Here is a 26,559-nt window from a genome sequence, read left to right as displayed (position 1 = left end):
GTCTTATATTACACACATAAATGGTAAAGATTTTTAATTCAGTCTTGATTTTGTGTTCCTAATATACATTTAAAAGCAATTTGGTAATGATGTTAATCCAGTGTCAGATCTTGGCACAGTTCTCTAGCGCGCACAGCTGTCAGATGTGCGTTTTGTACTCATTCACTGCAGTTTCATGGAACAACACCTGTTCTGTTGTGCCCGTCTCCCCGCCACTGTCATTGAAAATGATTTGTGACCAAGCAGGTAACTTTTTCCGAGCAGCTTTATGAGGGTTTTAAGCACCTCATGTCAGATTTTGCCTTTAGGGCCTCATGTGAGTCACAACCGCCACCATGTTACTCAACAGATACCAGACTCAGGTAAAAATGAACTATGGAGGTGTTGACACTGTTGTCATTAATGGCACTCGAAATAAAAGCTTATTTCGTAGGTTATGCAATAATATTTATTATCTGTCTATATCAGAATCAGTACATGTCAAGTCTGCTAACTAGGACCAACTACATAGTTGCAATTTCTATGTTATGACCAGTAAACAATATTACAGTATAGCCAGTGACCAATACCTGTCAGGCTGATATTTGGCCATTTTATTATTATAGGCATTGCTTAGTTCATTTTCAGAAGTGTTAGTTTACCCTCGTGTTAGTTCAAATATCAGCCCAAATTTGGAGTAAATATTGTGCAAAATAAATTCATTTCAACAGCAATGTGTGTCCCGTTTGTAAATATTGTCAATATTGTGTTGTCTTTTATCGGCATCATACCGAACATAGATAGCTCTTGAAATCGTTAATTTTGGTCGACCACTAATTACGGCAAATAAATCTAAAAACATTTAATCAGGCATAAAACATATGGCACAATAAGATGTAGCCAATAACTGTTTAACACTTTTGAAACATAGCACACAGCAAAAATATTTTTAAATAGAAAAAATGCTGCTTCCAATATCAGTCTAATATTTTTTTATTATTATTATTTAAATGATCGGTATTAAGTCTGACTAGACTAATCAGACTTATACCGATCATTTAAAAAAAATAATAATAATTTTTTTTTTTTAATTATCAACGATTTTGACATTTCGCCCATCAGTTTTACAAAATCTTACAGATAGAGTGAAATTAATTCTAACAACAATAATAAACAACATCACGTTATCATTTTGTCAAGGCTGACCGATAAGCAACTTTTTAACGGATTTCGTTAATTTTTAACCGATTTACAACATGACACGTGATATAAGGTGGCACATTGTATATATGAGCAGTTGTATCCTACTGACTTGAACAATAGATACATGACTATTGTTATTAAAGTGTCTCCATTATTAATGAGAAATACTGCCCAGTAGTTATGTTTTAATGATGTCCGGAAACATGGGCTAAAAGTTATCAAGCAACCTTTAAAAACTACAACATTATTGCGAGCTGAACTCACCAGATTACGCAGCGACGACTCATCCATGCTGGAGTATCGCTTCTCAGTCATTTTACTGCCTTGAAAGAGTAGCTCAAAAAGTCAAATACTTTTAAAGAAAATAAATCATTTGCGTCTCATGAACATAAGTGGTCATGAGAGGCTTGCGGTGAATATATTAAAAAAGTAATCTCAGTTCGGTTCTCTCGGGTTGCTTTGTGAAGATGCTCTCGAATAAAGGATAAAACGGTTTCCTAAATATAGCGCTCTTTATGAAACACCGGTAGCCGTTTACGTTTCCATTCACCATCCAACCGTGTTCCTGCTTAGATGAGTCAGACTGACTAGTACATGCCTGCGGAGAGTGATTTGAGTTGAAGTCCCGCCCTTTTTGCCCCACCAACCAATAGCAGACGGGCAAATTCAAAATCCCACGCACAGGTTGGTGTCTGATTGGTGAAACAAATTAGTCCATTGTTTTTATTACTTACAGTAAATCATTTGGCCCTACAATTTGGTTACACTGAAGACTATGTCAACGTTAATATTTTTACTGGATTTTCTCCAAGCCCTGTTTCCTGTGTGACTAAACGATTCAAGAGGTGACAAAAATGCTATACATCAAATGGCATGTGTATTGCTTTAATTTAAATCTACTATAGACATTATTAAACATTTTTACAAATTAAACAAATAAATAGTTCTAAACTCTCTCACTCTGTTCAAGGAATATTCCGTGTTCAATACAAGTTAAGCTCAATAGTATTTGTGTCAGTGTTGATTGCCACAAAAATTAACTTCGACTCGTCCCAAAAAAGCAAAAATCCACCTTTTTCCTGAACACGGAAGTGTTCCACGATTCGACTATTTTCAGTTTAATTTTTACTCCAAGTAACAATTAAATGGTTGTTGTTCTCTGGATCACTCGTTTTGGCATTTTTTCTTGCCATCTCGACACCAGAAATAAAAACAGGCAATTAGAATCATCATGACGCCGCCCAGTGGTTGCTCAGGAAAACTGTGCCTAATGGAAGTGAATGGATCCAGTTTTGGGAGGGTGTGTGGGGAAGCGAATAACAACCAACTCAGTCACACAAAATAAAAAGAAACAAAAATAAATATAAATGGAGAGCAGCTATCTCCTCACATCCTCCATCTTACACATCCTTCTCTCTCCGCTCTCTCTGTGCTCTCTCCATGTGCTCTCACATGTGCAGCTGTATCACTCCCCATAATTACAGAGGCCCCCCTGAAAAAATAATGGCTGTCCTCAGCCAATAACCTTGTGACATAATAGAAAATAAACAACCTCATACACGAAAGTTGTAAACAATCAGAAATCACAAAGATTAATGGAAAAACAATGATCACCTGCATACATGACAGTAATCAGTTTACCCATTATTAATGGAATGGACACAAAAAATAATAATCAGGGTCACAAAAATAATAAGCAATTCACAAATACAGGGGAAAAAAACACAATTTTAGCACACTTTCTCAAGAACAAACGTTTCAGCAAAAACATTACTCTTAAAGAAATTGAGAAAAAAACATTAACAGGTGAACAAATACAGAAAATTACATTTATTAACCTAATATAACAGATTCAAAATAAACAAAAACATTCACCTCAGGTCCAAACGGTCAGTGTGAAACTCATTTGTCCACTTAGTCTCAGCCCACCCTGAAGTAATTCTAGGTGCGAGTCTTGGTCTGAGGTTATACCGGTTACCAATTCCCTCATCCTCACACTCAGTCAAGTCAAGAGAATCAGTACCACCAGCACTTTCAATCAGTCTCACATCTTCCACACAGTCAGAATCAACTGCTGAAGGAAAATCTACAGTCGTCACATCCGTCTCACACTCATCACCATTATCATGGTCAGTAAGCATGATAGAGTCCGACAGACAAAAATCAGAGTCATCAAGTAAAACACTTTCATCCACGACATCAACAGACAAGTCAACAGAATTAGTGTTAAAAACTGACTGTCATCCCATGTACGAAACAGTTCCATGAAACACCCCTGCATCCCCACCAGTATTCACGTCTGTAATTGACATCAGAGAGCTTCTGCGTTATGCGGTAAGGGCCTGCGTACAAAGGTGCAAGCTTTGCTGTGAAGTTAGCAATAGCGTCAGACCTCAGATGGGTCCACACTCTCACTAAGACACCCATTGAGAAAAAAACATACCGATGCTTACAATCATAATAGCGTTTCCTCTTAGCATGACTCAATTCAAGTGAAAACCTAACATGATCACACGCTTCACGGAGTGAGTGTCTTAGGGTGTCCAATTAATTAACCCCAGGAACATCATCACCTCCACTGTCAGGCTGAAAAATCAAATCAAGTGGTGTGTTTAACTCACGACCGTACAAGACCATCGATGGGCTCAGTCCTGTACTCTCGTGTTGGGCCATACGCAAAGCAAAACAAATGTGAGGCAAATAACGATCCCAAGAGGATTGTTTGGTACCCACATATGCCCTAATTGCTGTCTTCAACGTCCAATTTACATGCTCAGTGGCATTTGTCTGTGGATGATAGGCTGTCGTGAGCCTATGTTCAGACCCTAACGCAGACACTGTGTGTTTGAACAGCTCGCTCACGAACACAGAACCCCGATCAGAAATCAGATATTTCGGAGCACCGTGTCGAGCAAAAACCTCAGAGAGTAGCTTACCAGCCGCAACCAAAGCCGTAGCTTCTCATACCGCACAAACTTCTACCCACTTTGAGAAGTAGTCTATGAACACAAGAATATATGCATTACCACTGGGTGTCCGTGGTAAAGGACCCACGAAATCCATGCCCATATATTCCCATGGATGCTGTGGACGGACAGGAACCATGAAACCGCTTGACATTCTCTGCGAAGGTTTGGTAAATTGACAAACAGCACAGGTACTGACGTACTTCTTTACATCTGACAACAATTTTGGACAGTAAAATCTCTGTCTAAGCCTGTTGTTGTTTTAGTCACCCCTAAATGGCCAACTGTTGGATGATCATGAAAATACTCAAGCAAAGATCGTCACACTGACTGTGGAGCGTAAAGCTTAAACTGTTTCATATGATGAAGAGTGCACATGTTTTTCGGGTCCTTGTGATACAACAGACCCTCCAGCACAACAAACCGAGGATCTTCCCCCAAATTTTCACCCTCATCTTTCTCTATTGACCCTAACAACTTCGCAATGTCTGGATCTTCCCACTGCAAGGCTTTCAATTGATCCCTGTCTTTGAACAGCATGGTCGGCAAGGCACGCAAGTCCAGACTTCCTAGAACTGTGTGATCTCTAAGAATATCAACTGGTTGACTACTGTAGGGCAGGGGATTCCTAGACAAGCTGTCAGGAACACTGTTTGACAAGCCTGGCTTGTGGACAATTTCAAATTCAAAATCTTGGAGGCGTAACAACCATCGACTCCAGCCACCTGGGCCATCGGCTGTTCTCACTTCTACCATCAGGTAGGCCGTATCGCAGCATCAGGACCCTCACCAGCCGACTTCATGATAGCTTCTTCCCCCAAGCAATCAGACTTTTGAACTCTTGATCTCCCATGATTAAAATACATCAGCACTGCACTTTATTACTCTTTCTCCTATATCTCACACCAGACTGTCATAAATTATATTATTATTATATTATATTCTATCTTAACAACACACTGGCAACTTACTATCAACCGACAGCCTGAATGTCAATACAGTACAATACAACCTACTGTATATTTTATATATACTGTATATACTTTCTTATTGCATAATGTGTATTCTTTATTGAGTGTATTGTATACTGTACATTGTATGTTATTATTTGTATATTGTGTATGTGTAATTATGTTTATATTAGATTTTAAATTGTGTTGTAAATCTGATGTTTATTGAAAATTGGTATATGTCCCATCACTGTCACGACTACTATGTTGCTTGGAACTGCACCCAAGATTTTCACACACTATTGCACTTGTGTATATGGTTGTGTGACAATAAAAGTCATTTGATTTGATTTTGATCTAGCCAACCGACCCATGGGGTTGGACCATGACATTAACCACTTTAGACTGTTGTGATTGGAAAAAACAGTCACATGTAGTCCTTCAATATATGGTCTTATGTATTCCAGCGCCCAAATTACTGCCAAACACTCCTTTTCAGGCATGGAATAAGGGCGTTCAGGCTTATGTAATGCACGACTAGCGTAGTCCATAACGACGTCTTTACCATCCTCATCCCTCTGCATTAAAGCAGCACCCAGACCCACATCACACACGTCCGCGTGGATGTAGAACAGAATTGCAAAGTCTGGGAATCTCAAGATGGGCGCCGACATCAGTTTACCCTTTAAAAAGTCCATGGCATCCTGACACTCAGTCGTCCACAAAAAATGCATGTTCGACCTAGTCAAAGCAAAGAGAGGTTCGGCGTGGTGAGCATAATCGTGAATGAACCGCCAGTAATAACTCATTAGGCCCAAGAACTGTCTAACCTGCTTAGCATTACCCGGGGTCATAAAATCAATGACCGCCCTCAACTTATCCTCGTCCGGAAGGATACCATCCTTGGTGATCCAATACCCTAAGAAGACAAATTCTGACATGCAGAACTGGCACTTCTCAAGTTTTATCGACAGACCAGCAGACTGAAGCCTAGCAAGGACCTCCTCAAGGTCTATCAAGTGCTGCTCAAACGTGGGTGAGGTATCTACAATATCGTCCAGATACACAGCGCACGATTTGTAAATGAGACCTGCCAGTACCGTGTTCATAAGCCTCTGGAAGGTCACAGGGGCATTACATAGCCCAAAGGGTAGAACATGGAACTGGTACAACCCAAAATGCGAAATAAAAGCAGTCTTAGGCCTTGACGACTCATCAACAGCCACTTGCCAATTGCTCCTTGCTAAGTCGATTGTGGATACAAAAGTACCTCTAGCTAGAAAGTCTAGAGATTCATCAATTCTTGGAAGCGGATATGAGTCTTTAACTGTGAGCCGGTTTAAACCCCTGTAGTCTACGCAGAATCTCGGTTCTCCAGAAGACTTTTGCACAATGACAACTGCCGCAGCCCACGGACCCGCTGCCGGCTCAATGATACCTTCTTTCAGCATCATCTCAATTTGTCCTTCGATTAATTCCTGTTTCGCAGGGGAAGTGCGATAAGGAGCAAGATGAATCGGCCTCGCTTGTCCTGTGTCGATTTTGTGTTCGACCATAGTCGTGTGGCCTAGATGACCATCAAATAAGTAATCGAAAGATCTCAACAATTCCTCAAGTTTACTATTTTCTATATCTGACAAACTCGCATCGTTAACTTTTGCAGTCAATTTAGACGGGCTAACATCCATGCACTGTAGGCCAGGGTAATGAAATTAAAGGTCAGCACCCTCTACCTCTAGGCCTCGGGCACATCGCCCAGAGTAACCATTCTGGATGGAACATTAATCACAACAGATGCTCTCATCATAAAGTCCATTCCTAAAACGAGTAGGGCTGAGAGATTTTGAACTACCGCAAATCGATGATAAAAGCGTTGATCCATGAAACCGAAATGCAACCAAGTTAGGCCAGATGGACGACACATCGCCCCATCAGCAAGCTGCAAATCAGGCGCTGGCCAAGCTGTCATCTTGAAAGTATTTCCCGGAACAAAATCAGAAATGTCAGCCCGCACAGCCGAGATAGAAACACCCGTATCCAGGGTAGCCTCAAGTACCTGGCCAGAAAAAAAAAACTTTGAGAAATTTGTTGCTTTTTCCTGTTGTACTGAACTCGTATCGAACCGTGACCAGAAAACCGAGGTACGTACCGAACCGTGACTTCTGTTTACCGTTACACCCCTAATATATATATATATATATATATATATATATATATATATATATATATATATATATATATATATATATATATATATATATCAACAGATTGAAGCCAGTCATCTGGACTCACTCTACCCTCACCATCGAATATTATTGGTTCAAGGCGCGAATGATGTTGGACAGATGCTAACACTCTGGACGTGGCAGACAGATCAGCGGAGGCCAACTGAGCTATAAACGGAGCACATACAGGAGGCACATTGTCAGAAACTGGCCTTAAATTATTCGATGTAGTTTGATCTTGAACATATGGGGTAGAGGCAGCCAAAGGAAAAGGTTGGATATGACACAACAGGAACAGTACCATCATCAGGATTAATGCAGATGAGCACACTCTTTTGCAGATCCAATGAGTCACGGAGACACCACTGCAGTACAGCAACCTCGTCTCGCAGTAGCTGAACCTGAGACTGTAAGCCTCCATCATCACTCTGTGGAGTATTCTGTCTTGGCACAAAGTCAGAACATCTCAGAAAGTCAAGTAGTTCACGATTAGTCGTCATTTTGAACAGACAAAAAACATGTGCCGAGAGAAAAACAATGTCTGTCAAATCAGTAAAACAGAAAAATATACCCAAAGGAAAACAAATTGAAATATTGTGTATATATATATATATATATATATATATATATATATATATATATATATATATATATATATATATATATAACAAATACACAAAAATTATGGTCAATCAATCCTTAATAGTTCAAAGGGAAATAGTACATCAAACCTGGTTATTCCTCAAATGAATATGCACATGTACCGACACTCATTGACATTCATGGCAACAATTTTGTACAATTTGTGACTTAAAGCATTGAAAACAACACTTTATCAGAAATATAATGCACAAAATACAGCATGGAATATATTTTCTTTTAACAATAGTCCATAGGCACAGCGATCTGCGCTGCACGTGTCAGGCCACGTGAATTCGGGGAAGGCCCTGCTCGAACACGTCTCCCATCTTTTCCTCTGAGATTTTAAATGCAACAAAAACTCTAAATAAACATTCTTTACGATGAAAAGCAAGAGCAAATCTTCCAAATGTCCCATATTCTTCTTACATTAGTCTTATTTTGTAATTTTTCACAGTCAATCAGCAATGAAGAAACAGTTTTGTCAAAAAATCCATCCAAATTTGCCTAAATAAACCACAAAGTTCACCTGCCCTCCTTTATGATTGCAAATCCAGTTGATCGTGAGCGAATCACCAGAAAATAGCCGAAAATCTTCAGAGTGCAAAATCATCCACCAGACACCACACTGCAGCATGAGTTGTTCGACTTTGTAACGGAGGTTGGATGTTATAGGTGTCTCAAAGAGGAAAAATAGATATAACTCATTTGAGAAGGAGACACACAAGACAAACAGGAGTTAGCATTTAATCTTGTATTTAATGAAATGTCTGAAAAAAGAGTGCTACCTCCTCCACATACATAGCGAGTGGGGAAGCGTATAACAACCAACTCAGTCACACAAAATAAAAAGAAACAAAAAGAAATATAAATGGAGAGCAGCCATCTCCTCACATCCTCCATCTTACACATCCTTCTCTCTCCGCTCTCTCAGTGCTCTCTCCCTGTGCTCTCACAGGTGCAGCTGTGTCACTCCCCATAATTACCGCAATACCTGTAAGTGACCGTTACAGAGTGTAAACATATATATATATATATATATATATATATATATATATATATATATATATATATATAAAATCAACATTTAAACCCCACAGCCCCCCTTCCCGAACCCGCCCCCCTCCCCCCAAAAATACAACCCTGTGGTCAATATACATACATACATATACAAACATAAATACATATACATACATACATACACACACATAATAATCATACAAACTATAATACACTACTCTCTCCACACCCCACAAGAGAGCCCTCTTTTAAGAATCAGACTGATCCGGGCTTGTGTCATGGTTGGAGGAAGTTTTCCGTTCTTTAATGATTCAATATAAACTTCTAACAAAAGTGGAGCCAGTTCTGTAGCATAGGATCTAAAAAATTCTGTGGCAAAACCATCTGGCCCCGGAGCCTTGCTAGTAAGCTCCTCCAAGGTTATCTCAGAATCAAGAGAGTTTTTTTGCTCAATCATCAGTTTAGGAAGATCTAATGGTTCCACAGTTTCTAATATCTTCATCAGTAGACGAAGATGTGGAACTATAAAGATCAATATAGAACTCTTTAAAGGCCTGTAAATATTTCACCACCAGCAGATTTCACTGAAGGAATGGTAGAAAAAGACTCTCTCTGCTTTATATATCTAGCCAAAAGCTTCCCTGCTTTGTCACCTGACTCAAAGTATGACTGTCTTGCCCTGAATAACCAAAACTCCACTTTCCGCGACAAAATAGTATTATATCTATATTTCAATTGGGTCAATTCTCTGAGGCCATCAGCTGACACACGGCGCTTCAGCTCTGCCTCTTCACTTTTAATATTTCCTTCCAACTCCACAAGTTCTCGTGCTTTGGATTTTTTGATGAATGAGGCATACTGTATGATCCGGCCCCTAAAAACCGCTTTAAGTGCCTCCCAAGCCACGCCCACAGAGGATACTGAGGACCAGTTGGTCTCCATATAAACACTGATTTCAGTCTTCAACATTTGTTGGAAATCAGGATTTTGCAGAAGGGATACATTAAGGTGCCAACTATATGATTTGTTTTTCTCTATATGTGGCATCACCTCTGAACTCACTAGGGCGTGATCTGAGACTAAAATGTTTCCAATTGAGCAATCAACAAATTAGGCATTTGGATATATATATATATATATAAAAAAAATCTATTCTAGAATAAATTTTATGGACTGATGAAAAAAAGTTATAGTCCCTACCAGATGGGTTCAAAAGTCTCCAAATATCCAAAAGAACAAGATTTTTACACATCCTGTGAAGCGTCAGTGTTGATCTAGGGGGCTTACACACTTTTGCTTCACTATGATCAAGGACTAAATCCATCAAAAGATTGAAGTCTCCTCCCAATATTACATCATGAGGGGTGCCAGCGGTTTGCAACATCCCTTCAAGATCTATAAAAAAGCCCTGATCATCAGCGTTAGGTGCGTAAATATTAGCCAAAATCAACCTTTGCCCTTGAATTTCAGCTAAAACAATAATTACTCTTCCTAATTTATCTTTAATCTGTTTGAGACATTTGAATTGTAGATGTTTATTTACCAATATAATGACTCCCTTGCTCTTATTTGTGCCAGCACTAAAGAAAACAGGTCCACCCCATTTCTTCCCAAATTTTTCAGCTTCCTGCGGGGAGAGATGTGTTTCTTGAAGAAACACTATATCATATTTGTTACATTTAAGAAAAGAAATAACCTTCCTTCTTTTTATGGGGTGCCCCAACCTATTCACATTCCATGTGGAGAGAGATAGTAATAATAATAGAAAAAATAAATTGTGTGCCAAAAACAAAATTATGAAGACCACATTCCCCATTAGTCAAACAATCAACCCCCTGAACAAAACAAACAGAAAAAAGAAAAACGTGCGCATTAACCCCGCGCACGACAGCGCCAACCAGCAACAATCCCTCTAAACACAAAAGGTCCATGAACGCCCACGAGTCCCCACGACAACTTTGCCATCGGATTGTTCAATTTTGCCTCACAAATTTGTAAAATACTTTGTGAAATAAACCCAGTCAATAGGAAGAATGAACACAAAGAATGTGTATATTCATTCACAGAACTGTCTCAAAGATGTGATCTTCCACAAAACAAATTCCAGCTGATATAAAACCGTTCAGATTCCTCGGACAGACAAACGAATGTTCAGTGAGCTGGCTGTTATGAGTTCAACGGATGATGTAATCATTCCAATGTCTTGTAAAAAAAAAAAAAAAACTCAACAAAACAAACCACAGCCAGCAGGAGGAGTAAGCACAAACAAGTTGACTGTTGAGCAACTGACAATCTGTTCTGACTCAAACTATACTCGTCATAGTTTTATCTCTCACTTTCCCACATGGAAAGAGAACGGCATGAGGAACGCGAGAAACAAGGAAGTCAAGCACTCGGAACTCTTCCTGACTTGCGACCAACTTGTGACAGACTTGGGAATGACAATGTACTGGAAAAAGGTCAAAGGTCTTTCCCAAAACTCCGGTCCTGACAAAGACGGTAATGACAAAGCCGACTGCCTAGCCAAGCTAAGCACGGAACAGGGCACGGCCTGGGGGTTCAGAGATGAGTGGCTTCCAATTACCCAAAAATGTGCGGTTAACGCAATCACCAACAGGCAAAAGAAAGGCGAGAAGACCCGCAGACCTGCCAACAGACTCTGCACCTGGGACGGAGACCAGGCAATGCAGATCTGATCACCATGCAGGAGAAAGACCTGGCCATCCAAACCGTCCGGCAACGTGTAGCAAACCATGCAACACAAGAGGCCTATCAAACCCCTCCGTGTGAGTCTAAGGAGAGCTACATGCTCTCCTTTGTGGCCAGACACATCTTAAACTGGAGAAAGGTTTGTTGGTCTATACCCAAATTGAACAGGAACCAGCTTGCTGGGTTGTCCCAACCGATCATAGGGGAGTGATGCTAGCCCATGCTCACGACTCCCCTGTCGGAGGTCACTGGGGTTACAAGGCCACCCTCAAGACCCTCCAGCAAGTTGTTTATTGACACCCGGTCCTACGTCAAAGGATGCCTGGTCTGTAGCCAGTTCCAGCTGTCCAGGCCGCTGGATCGGGCCCCACTCCAGAACCAAGGGATCACGTTCCCATGGTCCCACCTCCAGGTTGTTTGGATTGGTCCATTTCCCAAGTCCTCACGTGGTAACAAGTACCTCCTCACGGTTACCTGGGCTTTCACCAAGTGGCTGGAACGCCTCCCTGTCCCAACGACACAGCACAACATCCGCAGTCCTGCTGGCGCACCAATAAGTGACGGACCTGCGCGACTATCTTAGGGCCACATTCGAGTGGGCCGAGAAGAGCTTGGAAGCCAGTGTCAAGGGATCCAAAGCCCATATGACAGGAAAGCGTCTCATCGCAAGTACCAAGTAGGCGACAAGGTACTCTATTTCAGGTTTACCAAACTGGCAGGAATCTCTAAAAAGTTCCTACCAAGTTGGTCAGGCCCCTTCGAGATAGTGGGAAATCTCTCACCAGTAGCCTAACACATCAGGGTCTCAAAACCAAGCCAAACACTGGCATACAAATGGGTCCACTCAAATCACATTTAGCTCTTCAAGCTGTTTTCACTCCAAAGGAAAGAAGATGCACCACAGTAGCTCCATAAGTATAGCTGCATGCCTAAACCCATCCCGTAGGCATGCACTAACTCCTAGCACCACTCTGAGTGGTGGAAGGATTCCAGCTTACCTGGTCTCCCTAGACCTTGTCAAACAAATCCTTAGATCTGCTACTACCTCCATTGTGCAACCTTCACAGATACATCTGGCATATAGTCTTGGCAGTGCAATTCCAATCCATGTAAATCCTCAGAACCTCAAAATAGAATTCATCCTCAATCTACCCATCATAAAAAGGCAGAATATATACCAAATAAAGTCTGTATTGAATGTTGGTTTTTAGAGAGGTAACACTGACATTCACATTAAAACACCACCAACACTCACCTACCACGATGAGGACACCTCGCTCTACCTTATCCTAACCTAAGCATGTGTACCAAGACAAAGGATATTCATGGGTTTGTCCAAGCAACCATTTTATTAGAGAGGCGACTAACTACCTCTGTGGCCTAAGAGCCGAATCCCCTGAACAAAAGTGTCAAGGTAGCATGTCTGTCAAATATGAGGGAACAGACAAGGGTAGAGTGAGCAGGCAATCGCTGGCTTGTTAACACACCAGCCACTAAAGTTCTAATGTCATACAACCTGTAGGATATTAGATGCAGAAAAGCGAACAATTGCTGCAATATGACTTGAATCTAGAAAACCCAACCTTTTAATCCTGGAATTCCTCAACGTCATAAATTAAAAGTTTCTGCTCGACTAGGCGCCAAAAGGTCTAGCTGAAGCTCACATCTGGCCAATAAAATGAACAAAAGGGACTTGTTCAGATAACACGACTTGAGAACTTCATGCTTCTGAGAAAATACCCCCACATTTAATGGTCATCACCTGACACTGCCATCAAGACCATCTCTGCAAAGAGACCTTAAGGGCAGAGGTTATGGGCAATAAAAGACAGAGAACACACTTCCTGGAAACCCCGGGAAAGGCTTAAAACACACTCTGTTTTTTTGTCCTTCGATATAAACCAATTTGCTACACTTAAACTAGACTCATTAGATCACGAGATGTCGTGATCATTATTCTGCAAACAGCAGCTAAAAAGGAATCCATGAACATTTCACACAAAGTACAAGTACTTGTGATTTAACCCTCTAAAATGTACAGAATACATTTGGACCCAAAATGTACACAATACCTAGCCTTGCTAGATAATTTTGAAAATGACTTTATGATTTGTAATCACTTATAACTGACAAATCGATAAGTATAATCTTTAATCTTGTATTATTCATCTCATTCTACTAAGAATGGTAACTATTCAAGGCTTAACCTGATAATATACCCTGACAATCAGGTTTCACATAATGTGTAATGTATTATTCATGTTGTAAAACCAATGAATTAACCAGTATGATTTGTAATCAGGGATTTTCATGTTTTGTTACTCACATGCATAATATTCATGAAAGTATGTCATATTTAGTATGTAAATGCTTGTTTGTTTACTTAGAGAATGTTGCTGACAATGAATGTAATGTCTCTTGCACCGTTTTCAAGATATAAAAGTTCAGTGATTAAACATACACTATTATGAGCCATGTTGGGCCTCGTGTATTCAGATAGAAGACACAGTCGTAAAACCTAACTCAGGCCCCCACATAAGTCTTACTGATAAAAACCGTGCCAAAATCAAACAAAGGGAGTCCAAAACAGACTACAAATCCCATGAAGCCTTGCTCACTAAAGGATCGAACTCTCAACTCCTATTGGATGAGGCACACGACAGAACGCACCTTAACCATGACATCATCAGGAGTAGAAATACCTCTGAAATGCTTCCGGGATTTGCTTCCAGCAACTTTGCTCGCCGTGTGTAGACGCAGCTCATCGCTGGTCTCAGGTGCAGCCTCGTGGCACAAGGAAGTAACGTCCGACTTGAAACTGTGGCCATACAATCTCCATCTTGCTGGATGAGTTGAGATTACTCTGTGTTCCACCAAACACTCTAACAGATCCGAAGGAGCCCGCCGAGCAATCCACATCTTCATCCGTTTGCCTGCCGAAGTGGAGAGAAAAGATTTCTCTTCCCTCTTCAATCAAGTCAACGTCGGTGATTTCTCCACCAGCCCGCCGAGAATCAGCAGCCATACCGCCCGCCGACAGAGCGAGGAAACGGCCTCCCGTCATCACCCTAGCCTCGAGGAACCGAGTCTGAGTTAAAGGACGGATGAACACACATTCTGCATCCTCATGCAATTCAAGTAAGAGGTTTACGTCTGGGCAGAGATAAAATATTATAGTGTGTTATTCTTGTGTACCAAGGTTATTGCTCGTACAGTTTACGGACCAACATGTCCGCTCATTATTAATACTCAGGGTATTAATTATCATGAATTTGACTTGCTGTATTGTGGTCCAACCACATTGGACTGTTGTACATTTCCACCATCGTGGGTGAGTTTATCCATTAAAGAATCAAAGACTGTCCACCGCATCTCTGAGTGATAAACTAACAGCTGCTTCCTCTCCCACGATCGCGAAATCGGCTTTGGGGCCGTCACTTTATTCTCTCTCTCTCTCTCTCGTACTAACCACACACACACACACATGCACGCGCGCGATCCCTCACAAACATTTTTGGACACATTTATGGCTAGTAGATAGCTTCGTGATAAAGCTCAGCTTGTCCCTAAGCTATCGTACAAGCGGATACATGTGGTAACTGGTAGACGCCATTGACTGGTTTCTCTCCGCCCACATTCATGTCCATATTCTCTGGCCGGAATTCTCACGTGACATACTCTCCACGAGAGTCACGTCCGCCATTTTGTGCGCGTCCCTCCTTACACACACACACACACTCGCTCTCACACACACACACACCATCATGTGTTATAGGATTATTTTGATTTCCATATCTAATCATATCACTGTTTAGTTTGTAGTTGTAATTTGTAAGTTTATTGACTGCATTGTATTCATTATTAATTGATATTACAGCATAAATAAACTTTGTTATATTACAAAGAGAAGTGTTTGGTTTGTTTTGCATACGCCTGTGTCATGCTGACGGGATGTCAGTGCTCGGATTCAAGCCTTCATTCATTGTTTTTTTTTCCTGAAAATCGATATTTTTCGGATGTCGATTTTCCAAAGAAAACAATCTAATATTGAGACTGTTATACTCTTTGGTTATTAGTCCCTGATTCCAGGGTGGTGCCCCATCAATTTTAATCCTTATTAATATTCTATTGATTTTTGATAATTGATAATTATCTGTGATGATTGTTGAATTTGAATGATCAATAAGCTAGTGTTAATTTTAATTAATGTTTCATCGATGTTAACAATTAACGATTATCTTTGATAATTGTTGATTTAAAGGATTAGGAAAAGCAACATTGATTCTCATCAATGTTCTATTGATTTTAATAATTAATAATTCTCTTTGATAATTATTAATTATTGCTAATAACCAAACCCGCTCCTAAACGTAGCGCACTACATTTACTGGAGCCCCATATGAGGTTTTAATGAGTTAGATTCAATTAATTAATTTAAATATTAATTAATAACTAAAGAAATAATTATTAATTATTTCTGATAGTAACACTGATCTAAACAACCAGTAAAGCCCTACAGCCGTAAGTTTGTAAGAATCCTCCACACAAAGGATTGTAAATCATCTTTGTAAAGGACAGACCAGTTGACCATGTGACTCTGAAAAGCCACTTCTGATTGGCTCAGGACACCTTTGGGGTGCAGCCAATTTCAGCTCAAAAGTTTCCTACTAAGGAAGAAGTCTTAGGTGGTGGTCTCCTCTGTTCTTTAGGCTCTCTTGCTCTTCATTTCCTCAGCAGCTCCTCCGCGCTCTTGCCCTCATGGCTCGCAGCATCCATGCCATGTAGAGTCCAAGGAAACTCGGGAGTAAGCCTCTCACTCTCTGCTCTACGGTTCATACACGTAACGGGAGTTGCAAGTCTTCCTTGCGGAAGGCCTTGCTCCAAAGCCCACCTCCTCATCCATCGACACAACAGATATCCTGATCTAACAGAGGTCCAAGACATCGACGGAACAAACCTTCTACAAAGAGCCAAAGAACCAATGCAAGCCATGCAAGTAAAAGCAATGCAAGGAAATGCAAGGAAAGGCAATGACACGCAAGTACATCTCCAGACTTTTGCTGAAAGTGCTGGTGGATTTAAATACCATGGGTAATCTAATTGAAAACCGATTTAGACTCAAAGAAGGATAAATGGTTCTTAAGGCATTGTCTACAGACTCTATAAAGTTAATTTCTCTGTATTGATCATTTATTTCACATTCTGTCACTTTACTCACCAATCTGTTTCATGTTGTATGTGTTAGATTCGTTTTTTTGTTGTTGTTTAGAATAGCAATAAAGTTTGTATTCAAAGATAATTTGACTGTGGTATATTTTGATAAATAATCTCGTCACCTGATTTTAAAAGATCTTGCTTCAAAGCTATGCCTAGAATATGTTTGATATTATTTTCAATTAGCCGTGAGAATAATATTACTCCAGTAGGTGAATTAATCATAATTCCCTTATTAAAGCTAACTCCTTACAATAGAAATTGTGAGCGGATACAACGAGACATTGTATTATGATTTTAATGGTAGAGAATTTTATTCAGACAAATAATCAAATTATTTGTCATTTATCTTTCTTATAATGGTTGTCGAACGCGACTAATTCCATTATACATTTTCTTACATAATAATGACGTAGAATAAGGACAGTTTAAATTAATTCCTAACACACATACTGTTCCTACAGACCGCCATGATACAGCCACTAAACTAACGCTACCAAACCAGACAGTGTTCTTAACGGTTCCCCAAGGAGCCACCGTGGACATTAATGATGAAACATGACACAGAAATTGAGATCATGGATGCATTTAGAGGTCATAACCTCACCATTGATGACACCCTTCAACAGCAGCTTCAGGCTGAAGGGACGAAATTGGTGAAGTTCAGTCTCAAACCGACTGGCTTGACCATGATATTTCCTAGTCACATAAGCAGATCGTCCTCTTACCAAGAACACCCTATCAGTCTGGTCGCCCTTGGGCTCCTCCCTAGTGGTTGGATCATCATGGCAATTATTGCACACGCCATGTACAGGTACATTCAAAACCTACAGGCTAGACTGTACTCCCTCCTTCTCGTACAGCCACCTTTTACATACCAGTCTGTGCTCATCCCACAGGTTAACCCCAGTCATTTCTAAGGATAAGCCTTTTAACCTCTAACCCTCCTTTCCTTTCCTCAAAGGTTTTGGTCCTAGTAACCATTGTCAGGTTCCACAATGAACAGCAAAGGATTATGTTATGGTTAATGCTGTGCCTACCTTTGACTTGGAATGTTTGTCTTTATGTGTGATGAATGTAGTTTTAGACTTAACTACAAGTTCAATGACCAGACGTGCCTCAGTTTCTGCCCAGACGATAAAGCCTCTGTGAACTCTAATGAACTGTATGGACTGTGCAACTGTTTTCTTTTCTATCAGGAAGACATGGACGGTGTAAGCCACAGGTTACTGTGAACCTATAAGAACTGTTCGGCCTTTCAGTTGCTCTAAAGGTGCTGGACAACAACCAACACTTCAGACCAAAGGGGGTAATTTTGGGCCTCATGTACTCAGATATGAGACAAAGACAGGCCTACTTACAGTCATAAAGCCTGACTGTTGCCTACATACTGTCATAAAGCTTGATAACAACCGTGCCAAAATTAATCAAAGGGAGTCCAAAACAGACTAAAGATCCCATGAAGCCTTGCTCATATTACACCTATGTGTGAAATTTTGAAGGATCGAACTCTCAACTCCTATTGGATGAGGTGCACGACAGAATGCATCCCTCAACAATGACGTCATCGGGAGTATAAAAACCTCTGAGATCTTTCTGGCGTTGCTTCCAGCAACAGTATGTGCCACGTCTAGATGCGGCTCTGCTGCACCCAGGTGTAGACTCGTTGCTTACGTACTTACGTACCTGAAACTTTGGCCACACAATCTCCATCTCGCTGGACGAGTTGAGATTTCTCCATGTCCCACTGAGCACGCTAATGGATCCGAAGGAGACTGCCGAGCAATCTGCGTCTTTACCATTTTCCTGCAGAACTGAAGGAAGAAGATTTCTCTTCCTTCTTCAACCGAGTTGACTTCGCTGTTTTCTCTGCCGACCAGCCGAGAATCAGCTGCCATACTGCCTGCCGACAGAGCGAGGAAACGGCCTCCCGTCATCACCCGAGCTTCGAGGAACCGAGTCGGAGTCAAACGACGGACGAACACTCATTCTACCCACGTCCTCACGTGACTGAAGTAAGAGGTTTACGTGTGGGCAGAAATAGATTATTATAGTGTGTTATTCTTGCGTTTCAAGGCTATTGTTTTTTCAGTTTACGGACCGCTGAGTCTGCTCATTGCTGCTAATAATACTCAAGGTATTACTGTAACTTACTGTTACCATGAATGAGAATTGCTGTGTTGTCGTCCAACCACGTTAGATTGTTGTGTATTTCCGCCATCGTGGGTGAGACCGGCACACTGAATTTATCCTTTAAATTCCAATGAACCAACGACCGCGGCGGACGTTCACGGTGTCTTTGAGTGATAAACTAACAGTTGCCTTCTCAACCACGATCACTAAAACCGGCTTCGGTGCTGTTACCCTGTTCTCTCTCTCTCGTACTAACCGCACACACACACGACCCCCATAAACATACTCGCACACACATTTGCTGAGTAGATAACTTGGCGATAAAGCTCAGCTTTGTCCATAAGTTAGTGACCAGCGGAGACACGCATTAAATGGGCAGATGCCATTAACGAGTCTCTCTGCCCACATTCGCGTGTCATACTCTCCATTGTTCTGCATGCACCTGTGTCAAGGGCTGGCAGGGGATGTCAGTGCTCGGATTCAAGCCTTCATTGTATACCTTTTGAATGTCGATGTTATCCGGATGTCGACTTTCCTAAGAGAACAATCCTGTAGTGAGACTGCTATACTGTCTGGTTATTAGTCCCTGATTCCAGGGTGGTTCCCTGGCGATATTAATCCTTATAAATATTCTATTGATTTTGATAATTGATAATTATCTTTGATGGTTGTTGATTTGAAGGATCAATAAGCTAGTGTTAATTCTAATCAATGTTCTATTGATTTTAATAATTAACAATTATCTTTGACAATAGTTAAAATCCTATTGAATTTAATAATTGATGGTTATCTTTGATAATAATTAATATTCTGTTGAAGTTGATAATTGATGGTTATCTTTGTTGATTTAAAGGATTAAAACGCTAACATTGATTCTAATCAATGTTCTATTGGTTTTAATAATTAATAATTATCTTTAATAATTATTAATTATTGCTAATAACCAAACCCGCTCCTGAACGTAGCACCCAACATCATGAAGCACTCATTGCACAGTCATCTGCATCTACAGCTTTCTCAGAATACAAGTTTAATATGTACTGAAGTTTCATTGGGTCACCATTGAAGTTCCCTACATCATCATATCACATTGGTCTTGAGTGCAAACCTATTTGACCTACAAAACTCTTTTTTGATACCGGATCACTACCTCGTGATACATCTTGGACATTGTCTTTCTGACTATTGCAAGGTATTAAGGGTGGTTGGGTAACTCCTGGATGCACAAATGAGGAACCAAAAATTAATTCAATCAAGGCTATAGGGGAATTAGCTCAAAATGTAGAGCACTCGCTTAGCATGCGAGAGGTAGTGGGGTAGATTCTCACATTCTCCACCTGGGAGCTTTCCTTTTTAGTCCCCCATTCTCTAATGTGACAGACCTGGGCAACACAATATGAAAGAGATCTTATTTAGAATAAGTATTTGTCATTTATATGTTTTATTTTGGATATCTGCATTAACAGAAAACTTATTTACAGCCCTTTCTGCAGGTTTCCATAATAAATTCATTTTGAGACAGATGAGATAACAGGCCAGTGCAATATACATTATGCAATATGTCAAGCACATGTTTGGAGCGAGGAGGAGGAGAGATTATTGTTTAACATAGTTAAATCAATATACAGATGGTTATAAAGCTTTACGCTCATCAGCGAAAAGACGCATCTCTGCTTTATTCTTCTGATCCAGTAATGGAGAAGAATGCAGAAAGTAGTCAACGTTGAAAGAAAAAGAGGGAGAAGGGAAACTGGTCGCCTTTCCGTTTTTCAAAATAAACTCACTGTTGCTTTACAGTGAAACTGAGCCGGTTGTTAAAGGTATACTATAAGACTTGAACAAAGCTAAATTAATCTCTCTCTACCGTGGCCAAATGGTGAGGTAAGAAAAACGTGGTCTCTTTGTTCTAAACGTGGTCTCTTTGTTCTCAGTCCAGAACAGAGGGAAAACTCCTTCAGTACGTGCACAGTACAGATGTCCCTTAACAGCTAGGCAGAGCTTAGCACAGAGAGGCCAAACTACATCTGTCTGCTGGTTTTATTGACAAGATGACGTCATCGGTCATAGGCCGCTTTCAACCAATGGCGTTTGAGACTGGGTCCATGGGCGGGACTTCGCATCCAGCTGTGAATTTGTGAAGGATCTTGGGAAACTGAGTTCAATGTCTCTCCTTTGATTATAGAACAAAGCGCCATGCGGTCTCTGCTGCCATTTTGAGTGGGCCAAGGCCCTACACCTCCCCCCTTTGGTCTTAAGGTTGGGGTTTCTGCCACAGTCCTTGAGAGCAACCCAAAAGTTGAACAGTTCAGTCCTTGAGAGCAACCCGAAAGTTGTACAGTCAGTGTGTCCTGGGTTTGCATGAGCTTAGTTCCTGGAAACATTAACAGTTCATAAAGGCTTTTGATACCTGGGCAGTCATAGTAGGTAACATCTGGGCAGATGAATTCTAACTAGGCTAGCTAACATAATTTCTATCAAAACAGCACTTCACATTGGTAAAACACATCAAACATTGCAACAACCCTTTGTTATCCCTGAGTTTTCAATGATTATGAAAAGGAAAATGGGAAAGATTGTTACAGTTAGTATAACTCTTCCTGGGCAGAGTTAGGAGCAGTTAGTGGTAGAGGGGTAGACAGGAGCTTGAAACGCTGTGGAATGAGTGTCATAGCATCCAGTCTAGTGTGTAGTGTTTGGATGTGTCTGTGCATGGCGTATGCGATACCTGCCATGATGATCCAACCACTAAGGAGGAGCCCAAGGGCAGTCAAACTGATGGGGTGTTCTTGATAAGCCGATAATTATCCTATACGATTGTAAAATGTAGTCGTGAGTCCAGTCGATTTGAGACTGAACTTTACTAATTTGGTCCCTTCAGCTAGAAGCTGTTGTTGAGGGGTGTCATCAATAGTGAGGTTGTGGCCTCTGAATGCGTCCATCATCTCAATCTCTGAATGGTGTCTCTCTGGACTGAGATGGTGGAGGACAATGTCGGCTATATGTACCCGGGCCCCTTGTGGGAACTTCAAGAACACCGTTTGGTTTGGGATTGTTAATTTAGTGTTTGTGTCATGACAGTCGTATGACATTAGGATCTCAGTGGCAGGGGTACTGACAAGCCATCGACTACCAGCTCTTTCTACCCTAGAATCTGTCCCTTTGTCTTTAACAGACATACTAGCCTGGCATTTTTGCTCTGGGGTGTCAGCCCTCAGACCGCACAGGTGGTCGGTTATATCTCTGATAAAGGGGTTGCTGGGGCAAACCCAATGTATGTCCTTGGTGTTCGTACACATGTTCAGATTGGGAATAAGGTAGAGAGAGGGGTCATCATCGTGGTAAGCAAGCACCGGTGGTGTTTTGATATGTACACGTACATTATTCTTCCAAAACCCAACGTTCAATATGGATTTCAGTCGGTAAATGTTCTGTTTCTCTATAATGGGTAAGTTAAGGATAAATCCTATCTCTAGGTTCTGAGGATTTACATGGATGGGGATTGCACTGCCAAGGCTGTATGCCAGATGTATCTGAGAAGTTTGCACAACGGTGGTAGTGGCCGATCTAAGGATTTGTTCAACCATGTTTAGGGGAACTAGGTAGGATGGGATCTTTCCCCCACTCAGGCTGTTAACTGACATGCTAATTTCCCTTACAAGGTCATGCATTAGATCTCTAACCATTCGCACATATGTTATGTCTGATCTCACAAATTCTGACAAGGCATCCAGAGCATGCAAAGTGTTATTTAGAATTGCTGAGTGCATGTTTACAGTGAGTATGGTACCCTGTAGGGTTTTACCCAGATCCTGTAATTGTTCTTGTTGTAACAGGAGTTTCTCTTGGATTTCTGGCATTTCCTCATTAAGTTCACCCATTTGTCTTTGGAGTGTACCGAGACTGACGGAGTTGGCAGCCGAAAGGCTGATAGAGAACAGGGAACCAATGGCCAATGCTGCTACTAGCAGACCACCGAGGAATCGCTTTGGTCATTTATTCCCATTGAGTTCTTCCTCAGTGTCTAGGAATTTCTGCAGTTGTTCTAGGATGTGGACAGTTGTCAATTTGGCATGTTCAACTGTGTCCTGGGTTTGGGTTCCGCTTACCCTGCCCTCCGTCATCTGTGGAGGTAACTGGATATGTTTGCGATACACATCCCAAGGGTCTAAACGAACGTATATTCTTTGGGTGTAGAGGTGGCAATGGGTGATTAAGAGCCCAGGGGTCTCCTGTAGGACAATACCAGTTGGCGGGCCGGTTTCTACCACCTCATTGGCTTTTGTGAGCTGTAGGTTGAGGAAGATGCCAAGGATCCAAAGGAATTTCATCCTGAAACATACAAGATTCTCGTTACCTTGTGTTTGCGGGAATAGTCTTAAGGGTTAGTGCATGCTAATGTATGAGTAAAGCATGCTACACCCAACTACAAGAGACACTATTGTTGTGGGTCCGCTCCCCTTTGGAGTGGAGACTGTTCAAAGGGTTTGATCTGATTTAAATGGACCCATTTGTACGTTGGTGTTTGGTTTGGCTTCGAGATACAGATTCGGTAAGCTACCGGAGAGAGCTTCCCTATAATCTCAAAGGGTTTATCACCTTCTTTATATTCGCGGTCAGACGTTTTCCTATCGTAATAGGCCTTTTGTCCTTTGACACTGGTTTCCAGGTTTGTTTGGGCCCAAGCAAACGTAGTTTGGAGGTGTTTGCGTAACTCGGTCACGTACTGATGTGCAGTATATATGCGGTTGCAACACTGAAGTCTTCTGGACAGTACAGCAGATGCAGTGGGAGAGTCATTTCCCTCCCAGTCATCATTTCAAAGGGTGTGACCCCCATGGTGCGGTGTGGAGTAGACCTGATGGCCATCAATACCAAAGGGAGTTTCACGTCCCTGTCTTTGCCATTGCTGTTGACATACTTCTTGAGCATGCTGACAATGGTACAGTTGGTTCGCTCAACCTGACCTGATGACTGGGGGTGGTATGCAATGTGGAATTTGGCTTCCACACCCAACATTTCCCACATTGTTTTCATCACAGCTGCCGTGAAATGAGTGCCTCTGTCTGAGTCGATTGAGAGAGGTAGCTCCCAACGGCTGAACACATGGTTCAACAGCATGAGTGCTGTGGTTTCAGCCGCATCATTGGGTGCTGGCAAACACTCCACCCATTTTGTAAAAGCACAGGTGACAGTGAGGAGGTATTTGTTGCCTCGCGCCGACTTGGGTACTGGTCCGATCCAATCCATCTGCAGATTGGACCAAGGAAAAGTGATTCCCTTGACCTGCAGTGGAGCTCGATTCAGTGGCCGGGAAGGATGGAATTGACAACAGATCAAACATCCCTTTACGTAGGCATTAGTGTCTTTGAGCATAAATGGCCAGTATGCAACCTGTTGAAGGGTGTAGTAGGTAGCTTTGTAGCTCCTGTGACCTCCAATGGGAGCAGCGTGGGCATGTATTAGCATCACCCCCCTATGGTCGGTTGGAACGACCCACCAGGGTGGACCTGGACCATCGGGAAAATAGACCAACAGGTCTTTCTCAAGTTTCAGGTGTTGTTGTACCTGACAAAGAGCTTTTAGTTCTTTTGAGCCCTGTAAAGAGGATGGTAGGGCCCGTTGTGTTTGAGGTTCCATCAACCACTGCCGGATTGCCTGGATCACCGGGTCCCGTTCCTGCATGGCACTCAAGTCTGTGTCGCCCGGTTGTCGACCCAGGTTCACAGTCTGCAAGCAGTTTTGGGGATTTTCCTGGTTCTCTCTTGCCTGTCTACGGGTGAGAGCATTCACCGAGCAAGATAGTGGTTTAGGGAGCCACTCCTCCTTGAATTCCCATAGTGGGCCCTCTACTGCACCTCGCTTAGCTAAATGATCAGCTTTATTGTTGCTCTCTTTGTCGGGGCCAAGAGTTTGTGAATGACCTTTGACCTTCTTCCAATACACAGTCATCCCTCGGTCAGTCACGAGTTGGTCACAAGCCAGGAAGAGTTCATAGTGTTTGATCTCTTTACCTCTGGCATTCTTCATACCATTTTCTTTCCACGTGGGGAAGTGTGAGACAAAACTGTGGCGGGCATAGTTAGAGTTGGAGCAGACTACCAACTGCACAATAGCCGACCTAGCGGCTTGTTGCAACACAATGAGTGCTGTGGCAATTTCCGCGTACTGGCTAGTCTTTGCACCAAGTTGATAACTGTCTGGCGCATTAACGACGTAATTGACCCAGACTATGCCCACTCCAGCTCGGGTCTGGCTCTCATGGTGAAAAGAGCAGCCATCCACGTAAACCTTCGGGAAGTCTTGACAGACAGTTTCATCATAGTAATGATGATTTGAGGGAAGAGAAGGAGTGGTAAGGAGGAAGGGAGGGGAACCTGTCTGTCCTTCGCAGTCACAATGATGGCACTCGGCCAGGCCCTGACCCAAAGCCATCTTGTGGTTCTGAGCGTACCTGACTTCGATGTCGTAGCCTTGTAGTGCCATCATCCATGACGCGATGCGACTGTTGGACACTCGTCCTTCTCTTAGCCGCTGGCTATTGAGGAAGGAGACAGGCTGGTGGCAAGTTTCAATGATTACCTTCTGACCCCTGATGTAGCTGCAAAAGTGTTCCACAGCCCAGACTGTGGCTAGGAGGGCTCTCTCACAGTCAGAGAACTTCAGCTCTACACTGTTCAGAGGTTGGCTTGCGTAGGCAATGACTCGGTTCTCTTTGTCATACCTCTGTGCCAGGGCGGAGCTGAGGCAGTGGGAGGAGAAGCTCGCCTCTAAATGAAACTCCTTATCCTTGTCTGGGTAGGCAAGACAAGGGGCTGAACAGAGCTTTGCTTTCAGTTCTCTGAAAGCCTGCTCTTGAGGGTCTCCCCATTCAAAGACCTTGTCTTTCCGGAGGAGCTCAGTAAGGCGCCTGGCTATCTCCGCATAGTCCTTGATGAACTGTCTGGAGTTGTTGCAGATGCCCAAGAAGCTCCTGAGACCTGACACGTCGGTTGGGGCTTTGATGTTTTGGATGGCTTGAACTCTATCTGCTTGGGTTTCAATGCCATTGGCACCCACCAATAAGCCAACGTACTAAACCTTGGTGCGGCACCACTGACCCTTGGAGAGGGCCAGCTTGGCTCCTGCGTTGGAAAGCTGGCTGAGCACGTATCGTATTTCGGTCAGATGTTCTTCAAATGTCTGACTTCGCATGAGGATGTCATCCACATAGATCAGGTTGCCGTGGGCAGCACCATCACTCATGGCTTTGTGCAAGAAGATTCACTCATGGCTTTGTGCAAGAAGATATTAAACTCAGCTGGAGGGTTTGAATATCTGAATGGGAATCGGTTTCAAGTGAACTGTCGATTGCCAAAAGAGAAAGCCAGCCTGTACTGATCTACTGGGTCAACTGTCACTGTCCAAAACCCATTGGACACATCGACGGTCGAAAAGAAACAGGCTCTTTTCACTTTCGCAAGCTCCTGATCCAGGTGGATCATGGGCCATCATGAAAGAGGGACCTGTTTGTTCAGTTGTCGA

General features: G+C 42.0%; 1 protein-coding gene across 4 annotated transcripts in view; it reads right to left on the bottom strand.

Moving 5' to 3' along the window:
* LOC127424014 (smoothelin-like) overlaps positions 1–1,751 on the bottom strand; it is a 111,979-nt gene extending 110,228 nt beyond the window's left edge. For all 4 annotated transcript variants that reach the window (XM_051668797.1, XM_051668779.1, XM_051668788.1 and 1 more), the window contains exon 1: positions 1,447–1,751. In XM_051668797.1, the coding sequence (XP_051524757.1) occupies positions 1,447–1,497 (51 nt within the window). In that variant the 5' untranslated portion in view covers positions 1,498–1,751. The remainder of the gene's footprint in view (positions 1–1,446) is intronic.
* Positions 1,752–26,559: the final 24,808 nt, after the last annotated feature.

The sequence above is a fragment of the Myxocyprinus asiaticus genome, chromosome 3 (assembly GCF_019703515.2).
Source record: "Myxocyprinus asiaticus isolate MX2 ecotype Aquarium Trade chromosome 3, UBuf_Myxa_2, whole genome shotgun sequence".
Classification (NCBI taxonomy): domain Eukaryota; kingdom Metazoa; phylum Chordata; class Actinopteri; order Cypriniformes; family Catostomidae; genus Myxocyprinus; species Myxocyprinus asiaticus.
Note: the sequence above shows the minus strand (reverse complement) of the source record. Positions and strands in the feature narration are given on the sequence as shown.